Raw genomic sequence first — 17,577 nt, 5'->3', positions numbered from 1 at the left:
TCAATCAATTTATTAATTTATTATATTTTTAAATTATGTATTTTAGTATTAATGTTTAGTATTAATACATTTAAATTAGTGTTATATAGTGTCTTGATCTTATCATGAGCTGAGGGTACAATTTTGTTCCTATAGGGAAACAAAATATATAATTGTACCTTTAAAGGTGCCAAATTGGTCCTTTACGGTACAATTTTGGATCCAAATGTGCTATAAAAGGTACAAAAATGTACCTTTCAAACCTAAATCTGGACATTTGTACCTTTATAGCCCATTTGGGTACAAAATTGTACCCTAAGGACCAATATGGGACCTTTAAAGGTACAATTTTATATTTTGTTCCCTCTAGGAACAAAATTGTACCCTCATTGTACCTTTTTTTCTGAGAGTGTATAATAACCTATTGTTAGGTTTTATGTCGAGGTATTTTTAACACAACTAGCAGAGTAGGAAGTTTTACACTGTTGTTTCTTACGTGTTTAAGGGGGGCAGAGTTACAGAACCAATCCCATGTGGCAGAAAAGTCCCTCCTTGTCCTGCTGGCATAAAAGAAGGCCAACCAGTGTAGCCTATTGGAGGCAGAGGTGGACTCTGGGAGCCATAATAATGGTGATGATGAACAGCTCCTCCTCTGGATGTTGAATAATGTTCCTAATAACAATATTAAATTAACATACTGAGTCAAATTTCCTTGACTTCTGTAGTACACAACAGATCCAGGTTACCTGCCCTGGATGTGAGGCTAGAGATGTGACTTGACTGGGGTTTCCTTCTGGCAACATGGCCATTGGTGGAAGAGCCTTCAGCATCATATTGTGCATGATGATCTGGTGCATCTGAGCATTCTGCATGAGCATCAGCTCCACCATGTCTGGAATTATAACAATGATGAAGTTTGCTTAACTTTAATCTTGAACTGTTGTTTAGTTTTGTGTATATTTTAATAATTTCATATTGGCTATTGATGTTTCAACCTAAATGACTACTTACAGTTGAAGTCAGAATTATTAGCCCCCCTAAATTGTTAGACCGCTTGTTTATTTGTTCCCCAATTTCTGTTTAACGGAGAGAAGATTTTTTTTCAACACATTTACAAACATAATAATTTTAATAACTCATTTCTAATAACTGATTTATTTTATCTTTACCATGATGACTGTAAATAATATTTTACTAGATATTTTTCAAGGAAAAAATTTTAAAAAGAAGAAAAAAAATCGAAGGGGGCTAAAAATTCTGACTTCAACTGTATATTACTTCGCAAAATGCTGGGGTTGGTGAGATTTTTAAAATGTTTTTTTTTTCTCTCTTATATGCTTAACATTAACATTTTTGGAATTTTTCAATAAACAGAAAGAGTAAAATCATTTACTTGAAGTACAGTTGATGTCAGAATTATTAGCCCCCTTTGAATTTTTTCTTCTTTTTTAAATATTTCCCAAATGATGTTTAACAGAGCAAGAAAATGTTCACGGTATGTCTGATAATATTTTTTAATCTAGACAAAGTGTTATTTGTTTTTATTTCGGCTAGAATAAAAGCAGTTTTTAATTTTTTAAACACCATTTTAAGGACAAAATTATTAGCCCCTTTAAGCTATATATTTTTTTTCGATAGTCTACAGAACAAACCATCGTTATACAATAACTTGCCTAATTACCCTAACCTGCATAGTTAACCTAATTAACCCAGTTAAGCCTTTAAATGTCACTTTAAGCTGTATAGAAGTGTCTTTAAAAATATGTAGTGAAATATTATTTACTGTCATCATGGCAAAGATAAAATAAATCAGTTATTATAAATGAATTATTAAAACTGTTATGTTTAGAAATGTGTTAAAAAATCTGCTCTCCGTTACACAGAAATTGGGGAAAAAATAAACAAGAGGGGCAAATAATTCAGGGGGGTAATAATTCTGACTTCAGCTGTACATTTTTTGTAAAATTATATAATGTGTTTACATTTTATATTTAACTTTTACAAAAAAAATCAGATTTAGTGTGTCCTTGCTAAAAAAAACAGTCAATCTCTTAAAAAAATCTTCTTTATAGTCTGAAACTGACTACAGATTACATGATGAAAATAGTAGAAAATAACATTAGATTATGTATTTTGAGTGCTTTTAGATTACATTTTGGTTGCTTTTAGCTACTGCATTCATACCATAAAGACCAGGTAATGACATTTTTTTCATGGTACTTGATACCAATACCTGTACTTTTATGGGATGTGCCAAATATGACAGTAAGGCTAAATATTTTTTGCGATAGCTTCTCTGTAATTATGAACAAAAGGTGTTTCTTACAAAGTAGCAGAAATTATTTTTCGCAATTTAGGTCAATTGGGATATTTTTTTAGTCATCTCAATGGCAAAAAATGTCTTAAATGACCTGAATTCACTAATGAAATAATAATAATAATATTGATTCTTTATCATCCTATAAACAAGTTGCAAAAAACTACAAAACTAACAAATGACTTCACTGAAAAAATGTTTCAGTGTAACAATGTTCAGTGTTGTTTAATTGTAAAACAATTTTAAAAGTATCTGTCTGGTGATGGCGTGTTTTAGAAGTATTAATCCCAGTACCTATATCAGTACAGTATCAGTATCGACGTATCCCTATTATTCAAACTTTTTTTATATTTGATCAAAGAGAAATAAAATCTTTAACTCTTTGTTATCAACATTACGAAATGCTTTAAATATGCAGGTGAATATTAAAATGAATACATCTGTAAGAATATAAACTAAATACCTCCCACCCCATAAAAAATTTTAAAACCTAGTTTTGATATATCTGAAATATATTATTACCTGATTAACTGTGACCATTAATCCATATTGGAACCAATTGGAAAAAAAATTCAATTACTGAAAAATAATTTCAAATCTTTGTGGCTATATGCTATTGTGTAAAACATTTGTAATAATTAAATCAAAGAAGAATTTTAGAAAAGCAACCGTAATTAAATTATCAGCGTTTAAAATGTAATCGTAAGTACAGAATATTGTAATCTAATTACATACACTATGTTACTACCCAACACTGTATAATAAGGAACTCACTGTTTTAAAGGCTTTTAAAGGTAGTAAATTTCAAGTCTAATGAGGTGCATACTGATTCCAAACAATTCCTTTATTGGCTAATATTGGTTGTTTCTTTCTGTATTTTATGCATACCTTCTTTAATGCTTCCTGATCTGTAGGGCAAAGTTTGTGGTGGTGGGATTTGTGTGATAAGAGGCTGCTGCTGAGGTAACTGCTGGATAATGGTAGATGGCTGTTGGGGAATCTTGTGGAAGATGAAATAAAAGTTATATTCAACAGGCACACAAAATGTACATTTTAGAATAGCTAACATTAAAGGGACCTATTATGCTACTTTTTACAAGATTTAATAGTCTCTGACATGCCCAGAGTGTGTAAGTGAAGTTCCAGCTCAACTCTCTGAAACTTCCCATTATAGGATTTGATCCTAATTGTACCATTTTGGTAAGTGTCGCTTTAAATTCAAATGAGCTTGTGTTGTTTTTCAAAAGAGGGCGGAGCTACACATGCCTATGTGTCAGTATAGTGGTAGATTCTAAAACAAGACTAATCTCCTATGCTAATGAGGGAGAGATCATCACTAATGGGCGGGGCTTTTACATTTTACCATTAGAAGCTGGATATAATTATGGACTGTTGTCACAACTGTGTTTGAACCCCTAACAAAAGGGATTTTTGCATAATAGGTCCCCTTTAAATGAGCTGGAATAGTAGATAATCTGTGCATGTTTGTACCGGTAAAAATAAAAGTTCCTAAAAGTGAAAAAAAAGTGAATAAAAAACATTTCCTACAGTGTGTTGAATGATTCGAGGGGCCTGCGGGACAGATGGTGGGAGTAGAGGTTGATGTTCAGATGGTGCATTTTGGTAAATGTGGATGGGAGGCACAGGCTGGAGTGGCCCATATAGAGGTTTATAATGATTTTGTCTATGAGATCCACCCCATGTGTGTGGCCTTTCCAGATCCTCCATCAGATGTTGTTCCTGTTGCACACATATAAACACATCTACACTGTAAAAATTATCTGTTAATCATCAATTTCCATATTTAGTAATTCACAAGTTTATTTGCGGTTGTGAATTCCATTTTGGAACCTTGATCTCTGCTCTATCCACTTTTGATGTTGAAAATTCAACTCTACAGTTTAACAAAGTGACTTTTACTTACATTTTAGTAGTTTAAAAAAATGCAATGTATGAGAAATAATATATCGAGAAAAAAGTATGTAAAATAACAAAAAATGTATACCAGCAGTTTAATACAAGGTTTTTGTACCATAATTTACAACACCATCCCAGAAAATAAATCACTTTAAACTAATAAAAAAGTAATAAAAGTGACTTTTCTTTAAGCTTTTCAAGGTTAAATGTTGTTGGAGAAAAGGATGGCCCATAATGCAATTCAAAAGCATAAAAATATAATGTGGAAAAATAAAAACAAACAAAAAAAATCATTCTTTTATTGATTTTTTGTGATTCAGTAAAAACATAAATCACAAAATATGGAAAATTTACAGATATTTTTATCAGTTGTATTTGTGATTTACATTATAGAATGCTTCTTGTTACTATTTAAATGACACTGTGTAAGACTGCCTTTGTTTTAATCATCTGAAATTAACTTTGTAAAAAATTTTGGACAGTTTAACAATTAATCATGGCCACGTTTACTAAAATAACCTCTTGTAAAATAAGCCTGAGGTATTTATTAATGTTTTTATGATTTTAATGTACACACAAAAATTTTTTGCAAACGAAAACTTTTACTTTGTCTGCAATTAGTCGCAATTAAATGTGTAACAGCACTACAAGTATTCTAATTTAAATGTAGTATTCAAGTGAAACACCACCCTCAGTTTCTTTAAGAGGTTTCTCTTCCTTCTCAGAGCGCTATGTAATGCATCTGCATGCCCATAATTACTTCCTGTAAAATAATAAACAAACAAACAATTAATTATTTAAACTGTATTTTCAGCATACTTGTATACTTTTATTTTTTATTGAAATAAACCATTGAGCTAATAAAATCAGGCAGGCTGGTAACTATTATTATTATTATTATTCTTTTCATTTTTGGGTTTAAAGAAAGCAGCTCGGGACCAAATTTTAGGTCAGGGAGTCAAAGAAAAATCAAAATACACAAAAACATCACTACAGTCGCCATACTTGTAGAAAGGGTAGAACCCTCTCGTTCAGTGGTGTCATTTCTCTCATTCTCCAGTCTCTAGAGAAACAAACAGATGATATGATCATGAAGATGTTTAGTCTCTTCGTAGACAAGTTTTGTTTCACAGAATGTTGTTAGCAAGAAAAAATGGAAATCTCAATTAATACTTTTCACTCAAAAGAAACTTACCTTTTCCAGCATTTTCAGTCTCAGTCTTGTCATTTGGTCAACCTCTGGATCTGCCATTTAAACAACAACAACAGATTATTTTAGATTAATTTATTTAGGTATTGCCCATGCTTGCTGTGGAAAGGTGACCGTTGTCAAAACATGTAGACGTGTTTGTCCAACCTTCAAATACGTTGCTAAGTTACATCAGAAGTTCCAAACAAGGCTGTGCTGATTTGGCAGGGGCTTTTAATCTCTGGTGAAAGTATTGAAAACTTATTCTGAAAAATGTATTATATTAACAAATATGGACATTTTTTGCTTTAAATGCTATTCTTGAAAGCATTCTTAAACTAAAAAAAAAAAAAAAAAAAACAATCATAAGGACCAATTAAAACAAATATTTAGAAACCACTTGAAAGAAATAATTTTTTAATTTATGATGCATGATTTTTTTATGATTAGACAGTATTTGGCTAAGAATATTTGAATATCTGGAATCTAAAAGTAATATTTTTTTAATTGTCCAAACTGTGCTTAGCAATGGACATTACAACAAAATGGTTTATTATTTACAGTATAGGAAATTTAGCCTACAAAATATCTTCATGGAACAAGATGTTTATTTAATAAATGATTTCTGACATGTGGCTGGAAGAGCATCTGCTGCTTAAAAAAAACATATGCCAGAGTAATTTGTGGTTCATTCTGCTGTGGTGACCCCTGATACCCCATGGTACATCATAAAGTGAATCATTTTTACATAAAACAAAGAAATTAATCATTTGATACTTTTCTTTTTAATTTTGATGTATTTCTAGCTTTCCCATTAGTATTCCTGTGCAGCTTAAGAAATATAAATCAATATAAAAGCATTTAACATAAGGTGCAGCTTCAAAAACAATAATAAATTGAATTAAGGTTATAGAAACATTTATTCTGTGATTATTTTGTACTCTTTTATAATGTAGAACTATCGTGAAAATATAGCCTAGCATAATTACTAAAGATAATATATGATCATTTATCATTTATTATATTTATACTACTCCAAATCAAAGCTAATGCTTATATTTCTCATTTGTTTTCATTGCTCCATGTTAAAAATATCACATAATAATATTTTTTCATTTTTTCCATGTTATTATTTCATGTAAAATAATACATTTGCAGTTTATGCCACTGAATACCAGTGTATATGTAAAATCAGCTTCTGTTAAATTTAACTGTTGTTACCTATTGGTTAATCTTATTCACCCGGGGGGTATTCCAGAAAGCTGGGTTAACTTACCATCTGCTAAAACCTAAACTCTTGGTTAATTTACCCAAAACCTGCTTACCGCGAGTATGTTGGTTCCAAAACAGGTGACAAGAGTTAGTTAAATCAACCTCCTGAAGATAACCGCGGGTTAATGCGCGTGCACGGCACACACCTGAAGGCATTTTCAGTAGATCGCCGAATTCACGAGTCACCATAGAAAATCACGGTGAGAAAAAAAGGGCAACGCACTTTACAGAGGCGAAGCTGTAGGTTTTAAACACAGAGATTACACATCTGCTTCAACGAAGGAAAGAAATATAGAATACGAAATAGATAAGAAAATAAAAAATAAATAATAAGAAAATTTTTTAGTTCATTAAATTACACATGCCACCCTCCATTTTATTGTAATGATAAATTAAACTACTCTTTAACATCCTTTTTGAGTATGTTGTGTAACCATTCATGCATTTATTTTTCTTGCCATTAATTTCTTAAGGCCACAATATATGTGTTGACTAATAAGGCTTATAGAAATTGTAATCTTTCTGGAGCTAGAACTCTGTCCAAAGTCATTAAACACAGAAACATTATCATAAAAGGTAATATTTAGTTACTGGAGCTCTTTATTTACCACTCTAGAATATGCTTTCTGACATGCAGCTAATAGAAAGAGGCCTGTCTAACTGCTGTTTCCTATAATAAAGGCTTTTCAGTGGTTGAGTTTTTGACTTAAACCACACACTCTGTCACTGTTGTAAGTGATTGTTGTCAGATAGCTTTACGTTCTTTTTATTTTGCATGCAGACGAAGTTCCTTCTGCCTCAACTAACAAGCAGTGTAAGAATATTCTGCACTTTTCCATATTTGAATATTATTCTTGGATCACAAAATCTTTTATCCACATATTTAAATTCTAAAGTAGCTGTATAAGGTCCATCTTCAAAGATAAAGTCACATGAGCATCAACTTAAGGTGAGAAATGTATATGAAAAATATGTTACACGTTGAAAGGTGTGTGTATAAAGCAGTGTACAAAATCATTCATTTTATTTCAGGAAATGAAGAAATGAACAGACCAAACTATTTGATTAAACATAGTTTTTTGACTAATTATATATTTTTAGCACTCTTCCATCTGTTTTGTCTGCTTGGGTCACTGAGATTTCCTCTGGGTCAGGCTGCAGGTACGTGTCATCGTATAAGGCAGAAAAGGGTATCTTTTGTCCTCCAGCAAGTAACAATAGTGCCCAGTAATGATTCTATTTTATAATACAAATATAATAAAAATAAACATTGTGTTAAGCAACATTTGCTTTATAGTTTTTTTTTTTTTTTTTTACACTATTTGTGTTATACACTTGAATCATTACTTCTAACCCTAACCCCTAACATATAGTGATGAGGTGGGGTGTGTGATGAGCTGGTAAGTGGAAGCAGTAATGAGTTTAATAGTTGAAACACCAAAAGATTAAGGATAGAAAATTAAGTTGTACCTGCACACTTATACTTTGGACAAATTTTATATTATCAGTGTCCTTTAGTGACTGATGGAGCTTTAAAATCGGCTGCAATTAATGCACACAATAGCATTTAGAAACCCTGAAAAAAATATTATATTAAAAAATGTAGGTGTGTGTGCGTGAATATATATATAAGACTGACGTCCTACATCTTAAATTAAAGATATATTTTCCTACAAAAGACAAAGCTGCCACTTATAATATTATACAGAAAAATGTGAGGTTGCAGAAGGAGAGAAAAAACACAAGATCTATAAGTGAGATTCGAACTCGCTCCGTTGTGCGCTCCGTTGTTCTTTATCGACGCACTGTCCACTATGCTATTCCCATGCTCTGAACCATCTGTGTAATGATACGCAGTGATTTATGACCAAGGAACTGTACAAAAGTGTAAAAAACAGTTCAGTGCCAGGCATACTGTACAGGTGGTCCTACTGCCACATTGTACAGTTGCCTAAAATGCCCTGACGCGAATACAAAGAGCTGCACTAAATGTTTTTTATGGTAAGCGCAGACCCGCGGTTTGTCACATTTGATTTCAAAAAGGTTTGTTAAATACATTAACATTATGAATTTGGTTATGAAAAAAACTATGCACTTATAACCCTCTCACAACGAAAAAACTTGTATCTGTGTGTCCACATCCATAAATATTCTCATCAAAAGAGCACGCAATGCTCAGTAAACTCTCTGAAACAGACAAACTCTGAAACATAGCAACTTACTCTCTGAACATAACCTGCTCCGGAGCAGGTTATCTTCAGAGAGTAAGTTGCTATGGCTACTTAACATACCCAGAAGTTACCTCCGATTTTGGAACCAAAGTTGAGGTTATCCACCTACTTACTCTCAAACTTACCCGTGTATGTCACATAACCTGCTATCTGGAACAGCCCCCCGGGCTTTTACCCGCGCATCTCATTTGTCAATCACAACCACTCAGACACTCGAAACAGATACACAACAAATACACAACCTGCGGAGGATGTCTTTTCTCTCTGTTTTGCACTGCAATAGGTTGGCGAAGCTGTCAATCAAGAGGTCAAACTTGCAAACGCCTTTTAACTGGGGGGTATTCCAGAAAGCTGGGTTAACTTACCATCTGCTAAAACCTAAACTCTCGGTTGATTTACCCAAAACCTGCTTACCGCGAGTATGTTGGTTCCAAAACAGGTGACAAGAGTTAGTTAAATCAACCTCCTGAAGATAACCGCGGGTTAATGCGCGTGCACGGCACACACCTGAAGGCATTTTCAGTAGATCGCCGAATTCACGAGTCACCATAGAAAGTCACGGTAAGAAAAAAGGGCAACGCACTTTACAGAGGCGAAGCTGGAGGTTTTAAAAACAGAGATTACACATCTACTTCAACGAAGGAAAGAAATATAGAATAAGAAATAGATAAGAAAATAAAAAATAAATAATAAGAAAATGTATTAGTTCATTAAATTACACATGCCACCCTCCATTTTATTGTAATGATAAATTAAACTACTCTTTAACATCCTTTTGAGTATGTTGTGTAACAGTTCATGCATTTATTTTTCTTGGCTTGCCATTAATTTCTTAAGGCCACAATATGTGTGTTGACTAATAAGGCTTATAGAAATTGTAATTTTTCTGGAGCTAGAACTCTGTCCAAAGTCATTAAACACAGAAACATTATCATAAAAGGTAATATTTAATTACTGGAGCTCTTTATTTAACACTCTAGAATATTCTTTCTGACATGCAGCTAATAGAAAGAGGCCTGTCTAACTGCTGTGTCCTATAATAAAGGCTTTTCAGTGGTTGAGTTTTTGACTTAAACCACACACTCTGTCACTGTTGTAAGTGATTGTTGTCAGATAGCTTTAGCTTCTTTTTATTTTGCATGCAGACGAAGTTCCTTCTGCCTCAACTAACAAGCAGTGTAAGAATTTACTGCACTTTTCCATATTTGAATATTACTCTTGGATCACAAAATCTTTTATCTTTAAATTCTAAAGTAGCTGTATAAGGTCCATCTTCAAAGATAAAGTCACATGAGCATCAACTTAAGGTGAGAAATGTATATGAAAAATATGTTACACGTTGAAAGGTGCATGTATAAAGCAGTGTACAAAATCATTCATTTTATTTCAGGAAATGAAGAAATGAACAGACCAAACTATTTAATTAAACATAGTTTTTTGACAAATTATATTTTTTTAGCACTCTTCCATCTGTTTTGTCTGCTTGGGTCACTGAGATTTCCTCTGGGTCAGGCTGCAGGTACGTGTCATCGTATAAGGCAGAAAAGGGTATCTTTTGTCCTCCAAGTAACAATGTAGTGCCCAGTAATGATTCTGTTTTATAATACAAATATAATAAAAATAAACATTGTGTTAAGCAACATTTGCTTTATAGTTTTTTTTTTACTATTTGTATTATACACTTCCTGAAAATCAGCCATTTAGCCTCAACATAGTGATGAGGTGGGGTGTGTGATGAGCTGGTAAGTGGAAGCAGTAATGAGTTTAATAGTTGAAACACCAAAAGATTAAGGATAGAAAATTAAGTTGTACCTGCACACTTATACTTTGGACAAATTTTATATTATCAGTGTCCTTTAGTGACTGAAGGAGCTTTAAAATCGGCTGCAATTAATGCACACAATAGCATTTAGAAACCCTGAAAAAAATATTATATAAAAAAATTTAGGTGTGTGTGCGTGGATGTATATATAAGAACGACGTCCTACATCTTAAATTAAAGATATATTTTCCTACAAAAGACAAAGCTGCCACTTGTAATATTATACAGAAAAATGTGAGGGTGCAGAAGGAGAGAAAAAACACAAGATCTATAAGTGAGATTCGAACTCGCTCCGTTGATCGCTCCGTTGTTCTTTATCTACGCACTGTCCACTACGCTATTCCCGTGCTCTGAATCATCTGTGTAATGATACGCAGTGATTTATGACCAAGGAACTGTACAAAAGTGTAAAAAACAGTTCAGTGCCAGGCATACTGTACAGGTGGTCATACTGCCACATTGTACAGTTGCCTAAAATGCCCTGACGCGAATACAAAGAGCTGCACTGCACTGAATGTTTTTTGGTAAGCGCAGACCCGGGGTTTGTCACATTTGATTTCAAAAAGGTTTGTTAAATACATTAACATTATGAATTTGGTTATGAAAAAAACTATGCACTTATAACCCTCTCACAACGAAAAAACTTGTATCTGTGTGTCCACATCCATAAATATTCTCATCAAAAGAGCACGCAATGCTCAGTAAACTCTCTGAAACAGACAAACTCTGAAACATAGCAACTTACTCTCTGAACATAACCTGCTCCGGAGCAGGTTATCTTCAGAGAGTAAGTTGCTATGGCTACTTAACATACACAGAAGTTACCTCCGATTTTGGAACCAAAGTTGAGGTTATCCACCTACTTACTCTCAAACTTACCCGTGTATGTCACATAACCTGCTTTCTGGAACAGCCCCCTGGTCATTCAATGCCAATGCGTTTAAAGCAAGGCGTTCAGTGATGTCCTACAACAAGAAAAGCGATTGGCTGGCAACCTCACGTCCCTTATTCTAATAGGTTCTCACAGCCTGTCAATCCGATAAGGGCGGGGACAAACACACTTCGCGGCCATGTTGAAAAATTCACTGACAGTTACTCCTTAGGAAAATCTCTGAACTCTGTAAACACTGCGGACAAATCGTTTGGGGAGGTTTAAAGAAGCGCAGTTTTAACCTTTTTGGCGCACACTGGAGCGTTTCCTTCATTCCCATGAAATTCCTTAAACCAGGAAATGGATCAAGATGAAAGGCAGAGGAAATTAGAGGCCGGACGAGCAAAGGTAAGGGCTAACGTTAGCAGAGTAACTTTATATAACTGTTAAGGGTAAAGTTAGTTGTTATTTTGAGTATTAATGTCATGTTCATCACGTCAGTATTTACACTAACCATTCAGTTCAACTGTGTGATTTATCTGTTATACAATACGATTTTTAATTGCCACATTTGTCACAGTCTCTCCTATTGTCCTTCGTGTACAATGTGCCATTATAAAACTTGTTTACAATAGGAACGAACGTTAATCAGCAGGAATATACGTTATTTGTTATTTATATAACTTACCTCACGATATATTCTGCTGAATATTATAATAATGCCACATTATAGTGATGATGGCCGACAAATTACGAGCTCTACATTTCTTTCGAGAGTAAGTTAACGTTAACTGTTTTAAACCTCAGAAGGAGTTTTCTTAAATGGTTTATCATTTTTACTAACGTTAGTTCAAATATAGCTTTTGGCATTTGGTTTGCTTTTCACTCAAAGTACACAAATTGTGTGTGTATGTATGTATGTTGATTGTATGAGGGATGCTTTTGAGCCTATGAGATTGATGTCGCAAATAAAGTTATATTTGCAGTTGAGTATAGGGGGGATTTTGATACAGCTCGGTCTCTAGGCAGGATCAGTGAAGCTCACAGGTATATTCTGTGTGTATATTTAGCTCGAAAGCTTTTACAGGAACTGCAGTATTTTATCCACGTTAAAAGGAATTGGATATGACGTGAGCGATATGTTCATTGTTTGATTTTTCTCAACCTTCCGCTTTTTAAAGAACGCACGCTTCAAATGATGTAAACAACACACAGTTTTGGATATTAGTAAGCTAACTAATAGATGCTGTCTGATATTTAGGGGATGATAGGCAGTCCACAGTCTGTTATTTATAAAGCAACCTCTAGGAGGCACCACGAGATAAAAAGTAAGCATTGTAGTGGTACATCTTACGCTTATAAAATAAGATGACTTAAAAGACATTAAAAACCCTAAAAGACATTAAAAATAAAAAAGCTTTAAATAAAAATCATTTTTTTTGGCGATTTTATTTATTTTATTTGTATATCCCTTTATTTTAATTTTATTTTTTTATTCTTTACTGATTTTATCCTTTCATCTGAAAAAGGTAAGCATTGTATTTCTCATTTTTGTATGCTATTGTTCTTGTTATGCAAAAAAAGAAGAAGTGAAAAAAATAATAAGATAAGTTTTGTTTCAATTTGATATAGAGTGTTCAATGTAGAAAATGAACTCCATTTTTTTTTTTTTTTTGCGTTCCATAAAAAAGGCATGGTGTTTTGTTGCATGAAGTATAAATGAATAACATAAATAGTAAGCAAAAATGAGCTAGTAATGGAGTTAAAGTGTAAGTTAAACTATTTATGCTATGAAATTTCTCTTTCCATTTTAATACATTTTTCATTTATGTCATCAGGGTTTATTTTGCACAATTCAAATTAAATTCAGTATTGTGAAATTGAAATTGTTCGGTTTGAAGTAGCATACCTTAAAATATTCATAATCCGATTCCAGGTGTGTGCTCCATTGTCTTTATTAGCAGGCCTGAGTCTTCCTTGCTGGCTCTGTATTATTCGATTCATGTTAATCCCAGAATCTAATACACTGCAAAAAATGATTTTCTTACTTAGATTTTTTTATCTTGTTTCTAGTCCTAATATTTAAAAAGTCTTAAATCATGAAGAATTTTTTATACAAGCCAAACAAATTGTCTTGTTTTCAGAAATATAATGCTAAAATTCAGTGAGTGTTTCCTTAAAACAAGCAAAATAATCTGCCAATGGGGTAAGCAAAATAATCTTATGTTAAAAGGAAAAACAAGATTATTTTGCTTACCCCATTGGCAGATTATTTAGCTTGTTTTAAGGAAAAACTCACTTAATTTTGGCATATTATTTCTCAAAACAAGACGATATGTTTTGCTTGTCTAGAAAATTCTTCTTGATTTAAGAATTTTAAGATATTTGGACTAGAAAGAAGACAAAATTTTGCTTAAATATTAACTTGCTGTAAAGCAGCCTAAGCTGCTCATATCAATTAGTTTTTATTAACTGGTTAGCAGTATAGAGTTATTTACCTACAACACAGCTATGGAAACACATTTCAGTTTCACAAATTATTGTTATTTTTTTAATTTAGATTTAAAAAACACCTATATTTAAGAATATTTTGATGCAATCAGTTTATCTGTGCATGTTTAATCAACTGGTGTTTTTTTCGGACAAATTTACACTAGTTTTCCCACCATTTCTTGGGTCCAAAAAATAGACCGAAAATAAGTTTAAAATAGGTCACTGACATGAACGAGCCAATTTGCCTGTGATTTTAAGACGTTTGTCAGTGATTTCTCAAAACCTGTCAGCGAGTCAAAATTGGGGCTACAATCATGAAGTCTGAACTTGGCGTAACAGTACTCAGGTAGTGTAATTGAATAGTCTAATGCAAAATAATGCTGCATATTTTTTTTATTGTATAAATAAGTCATTATACACAGTTATTAAAGTTACAAATGCTACAGTTTCTTATGCATGAATGATTTTAAATTCCACATTCATTCACATCCCTCAAAAAATGTGCAAATCATAAATTAGATTCCAGACTCAATATTGCATTGAATATCCTGCAATGTGACTATTGCCAATGATCAGGTTATTGATGCTGAAACGATATATTGTGCAGCCCTGCATCCTACTGTGCTATTAAAAAAAAGAGCTATAATCATTATCACTATATAAGTTTCACTTTCCATAAAATGTGTGTGTATGCAATATGTAAAGAACATTTAAACCAGCAATGCTCATTTAAACAGCATGCACATTTATTTATTTATTTATATATATATATATATATATATATATATATATATATATATATATATATATATATATATATATATATATATTGTAGTTTCCAGTGGATGATGCAGAGAGTGGCCTGGATATTTCATGTAAGCCACTGTTCCAGACGCTGTTTGTGGCTCTTGCTTCCCCAGGCTCTCTTCATATCAGCATCTTATGTGATTTGACAGTCAGTGGGCGAAACGCAAACTGATTCCCTACATGTTTATAAAAGCAGGTCAAATGTAATCCACTAGAATAGCATGCACTTTCTTCCCCCAGGTGTATTCATATTCAGATCTGGGTTAAAGGGATAGTCCGGAGGGCAGCTCCAAGTTAGGTCACCATATTCACGTTTATGCAGATTATTTGCCTGTTTTCGCTCCTCCTCTTTCTTCGTTTTCTTTTTTCAGTGAGAACATCTCTTCACGCTGTGGTCTTGGTTCTTATATTTGTAGACCTGCCCAGGATTCATATGGCATTTTTTTGTTGTTGTTTTGTTTGATAGATTGCTGTCATGTGACCATATTTGACAGCCTTAGGGCTTCTGCTGTTGTTTGTTCATAGATGCACCATTGTCATATTTGGTCTAGCAGGGTTCATTTGAGCTTGCTTTAATCTGGAATAAGCTTCTTAAGGCAGCTGTGAGAAGCGTCTCTCACAGAATTGTGTTTTTCTAGCTTCAACCATGTTTTGTGCTTGAGAATCAGTGATTCTCTAAAAAAAGGAAGAGGGATTTTTTTTAGAAGCTGAACCCATCATTTTTTCTACACCATCTATTTGGATATCAGTTTTTAACTTTCTTTTTTTTTTTTGCTGTTTTTGTTCATATTTATGGACTAAATCAACCATTTAGATGAAGTTGTCGCATGTTTGGTTTATTTGTGAAGCATCTGTCAAGCTGGGGATGCATCTAATTGACCTTTGACATGGCTCATGTTTAGAGGCTAGCAAAATGCTGATTCTGTGTTCTTGTTATGTGATCCTGACGTACGTTTCTCTCTACCTGTCGCTCAACCTCTGGCGCAGCTTGCTCACTTTAGACAGCGCCGGGCGAAAAGCGAAAGTTCGAGCACGCAGAAAAAGACGGCGAAGAGGAAGGGCCAGAATGTCCAAACGAATGACCGGTCAACAGAAGAGCGCCACCTAGAGGACACGCAAACACAAGATTTTCATGGAGAGATCAGCGAGGGATACTCAATAGAGGTTTGTTCTGCATTGTTTTTCCTTAAATTGACTAAATTGTCATTTCTTTGTTAAAGCAGAAAAGTTATTGGTTAAATTAAAAGTGTAACTCAATGCATTCAAAGTCTGTATGCTATTTTTGTATCCCAGGTGCTGATTAATTATTTTATAGAATAGATGTAACTTGATATTTTTCACATGGAAATTCTCTCATTTACTCTTTCAAATATCACTCCATATATTTTTTTAGTTGAATGTAAAGGAAGATGTACTGAAGAATGTTTAATAAAAAAGCCATTAACTTAAATCATATTAGCTTAAGTGTGTGAGTAAATGGTGAGAATTTTCGTTTTAGAGTGAACTATTCCTTTAAACTAGGGGTGCCCAAACTTTTTTATATGAAGGGCCAAAAAAGCAAACCTGATTGAGGGCTGTGGGCCAAAGGTAAATAGACCAAACTGTATTACATTAAAGTTTAGGAAAGGAGTAATTTCCTTAAAAAAATATCCTTAAAAATAACTAAAAACATTGCTTTAAATTATATTAACTAATACAGTATATTTAAAAAAAAGTATAATGAATTTATCAAAGTAAAAACAAAAACAATCCTATGAATAAGATAGAGTTCAATGCGGAATGCACTAAGCTGCTCCTCCTCCTTCGATCTGCTTGTGATGTCTTGTGCTTTGCCCTCTATCCATCGAGTGACAGTATTTCTATTTTTAAAAATCAGATTCATTTACAAAACAAAAGAAATTACAAAGCAAACAAACAAAAAGTTACATTTAAATTCGAAATGACGATCTCTGTCAAAGATATTTGCCCCATCCCTCTCCCCAACATTCTCTCTCTCTTTTTAAATGGAATGGTGGGCCAAATCAAAGGTTAGAATGGGCCCGTAGCCCTAGTTTGGGCATCTCTGCTTTAATCCATGTTGTATTTAATCTGCAACTTTTCGCTAAGTGAATGTGGAACAATGTCTGATTGTAACAATTTTTTGCCGTGGTATTACTGCATTAATACTTGTTGTTATTAAAACAATTCTAAAACGTAAAATTAAGCAAACTTAAATTTTCGTAATAACTCATTTTATTTGAATGCCATCATATGAGATTTAAAAATATCACCAATTACCATTATTAACCTCATTGAATTGGAATTGGGGATTTATTTTATTTTTGTAATTAACAATATACATATACATTTCCAAAATTCATATACTCTGAACACTTTTTAAATCAAATAAATTGATTACAAAACTAAAATTGAAACTAAAATTATTTGCTGTGATGATAATTGAAGCTAAGCTGCAAAATAATGCAGACAAAGTAATAACTTTTGTGACATTGACACTAGTCAGTCTGGATAAACCCATCAAACAAATGCAATACAGAGAAGGCTCCATACACAGATGCATACACGTGTGTTTGTTCAGTTTTTATTTATTTATTTCCCATATAAGTAAAATTGAATACAGTCCATTTAGCAGCCGAACTTTCTTTAACCAGATTTATTGTCCTTTCTCATTATAAAGCT

The 17,577-nt window shown here is 33.0% G+C and overlaps 2 protein-coding genes across 19 annotated transcripts in view; one reads left to right on the top strand and one right to left on the bottom strand.

Annotated features, from left to right (window-relative positions):
* zgc:112416 overlaps positions 1-11,708 on the bottom strand; it is a 33,438-nt gene extending 21,730 nt beyond the window's left edge. Inside the window, exons 1-8 of one of the 11 annotated variants that reach the window (XM_073952979.1) lie at positions 11,607-11,678; positions 5,409-5,458; positions 5,219-5,276; positions 4,903-4,976; positions 3,845-4,036; positions 3,185-3,296; positions 726-871; positions 476-651 (exon numbers count right to left, since the gene is read on the bottom strand). In XM_073952979.1, the coding sequence (XP_073809080.1) occupies positions 476-651; positions 726-871; positions 3,185-3,296; positions 3,845-4,036; positions 4,903-4,976; positions 5,219-5,276; positions 5,409-5,458; positions 11,607-11,652 (854 nt within the window). In that variant the 5' untranslated portion in view covers positions 11,653-11,678. The other 10 variants (XM_073952981.1, XM_073952980.1, XM_073952978.1 and 7 more) reach the window with 10 other exon arrangements.
* Positions 11,709-11,776: 68 nt separating this feature from the next.
* pcnt (pericentrin) overlaps positions 11,777-17,577 on the top strand; it is a 90,657-nt gene continuing 84,856 nt past the window's right edge. For 7 of the 8 annotated variants that reach the window (XM_073952601.1, XM_002662304.7, XM_073952600.1 and 4 more), the window contains exons 1-2: positions 11,798-12,006; positions 15,886-16,062. In XM_073952601.1, coding sequence (XP_073808702.1) covers positions 11,959-12,006; positions 15,886-16,062 — 225 coding nt within the window. In that variant the 5' untranslated portion in view covers positions 11,798-11,958. Of the gene's footprint in view, positions 12,007-15,885; positions 16,063-17,577 lie in introns of all 8 variants that reach the window. The other variant, NM_001346290.1, reaches the window with a different exon arrangement.

The sequence above is a fragment of the Danio rerio genome, chromosome 6 (genome assembly GCF_049306965.1).
Source record: "Danio rerio strain Tuebingen ecotype United States chromosome 6, GRCz12tu, whole genome shotgun sequence".
Taxonomy (NCBI): Eukaryota; Metazoa; Chordata; class Actinopteri; order Cypriniformes; family Danionidae; genus Danio; species Danio rerio.
This window is presented reverse-complemented; position numbering and strand designations above follow the sequence as displayed.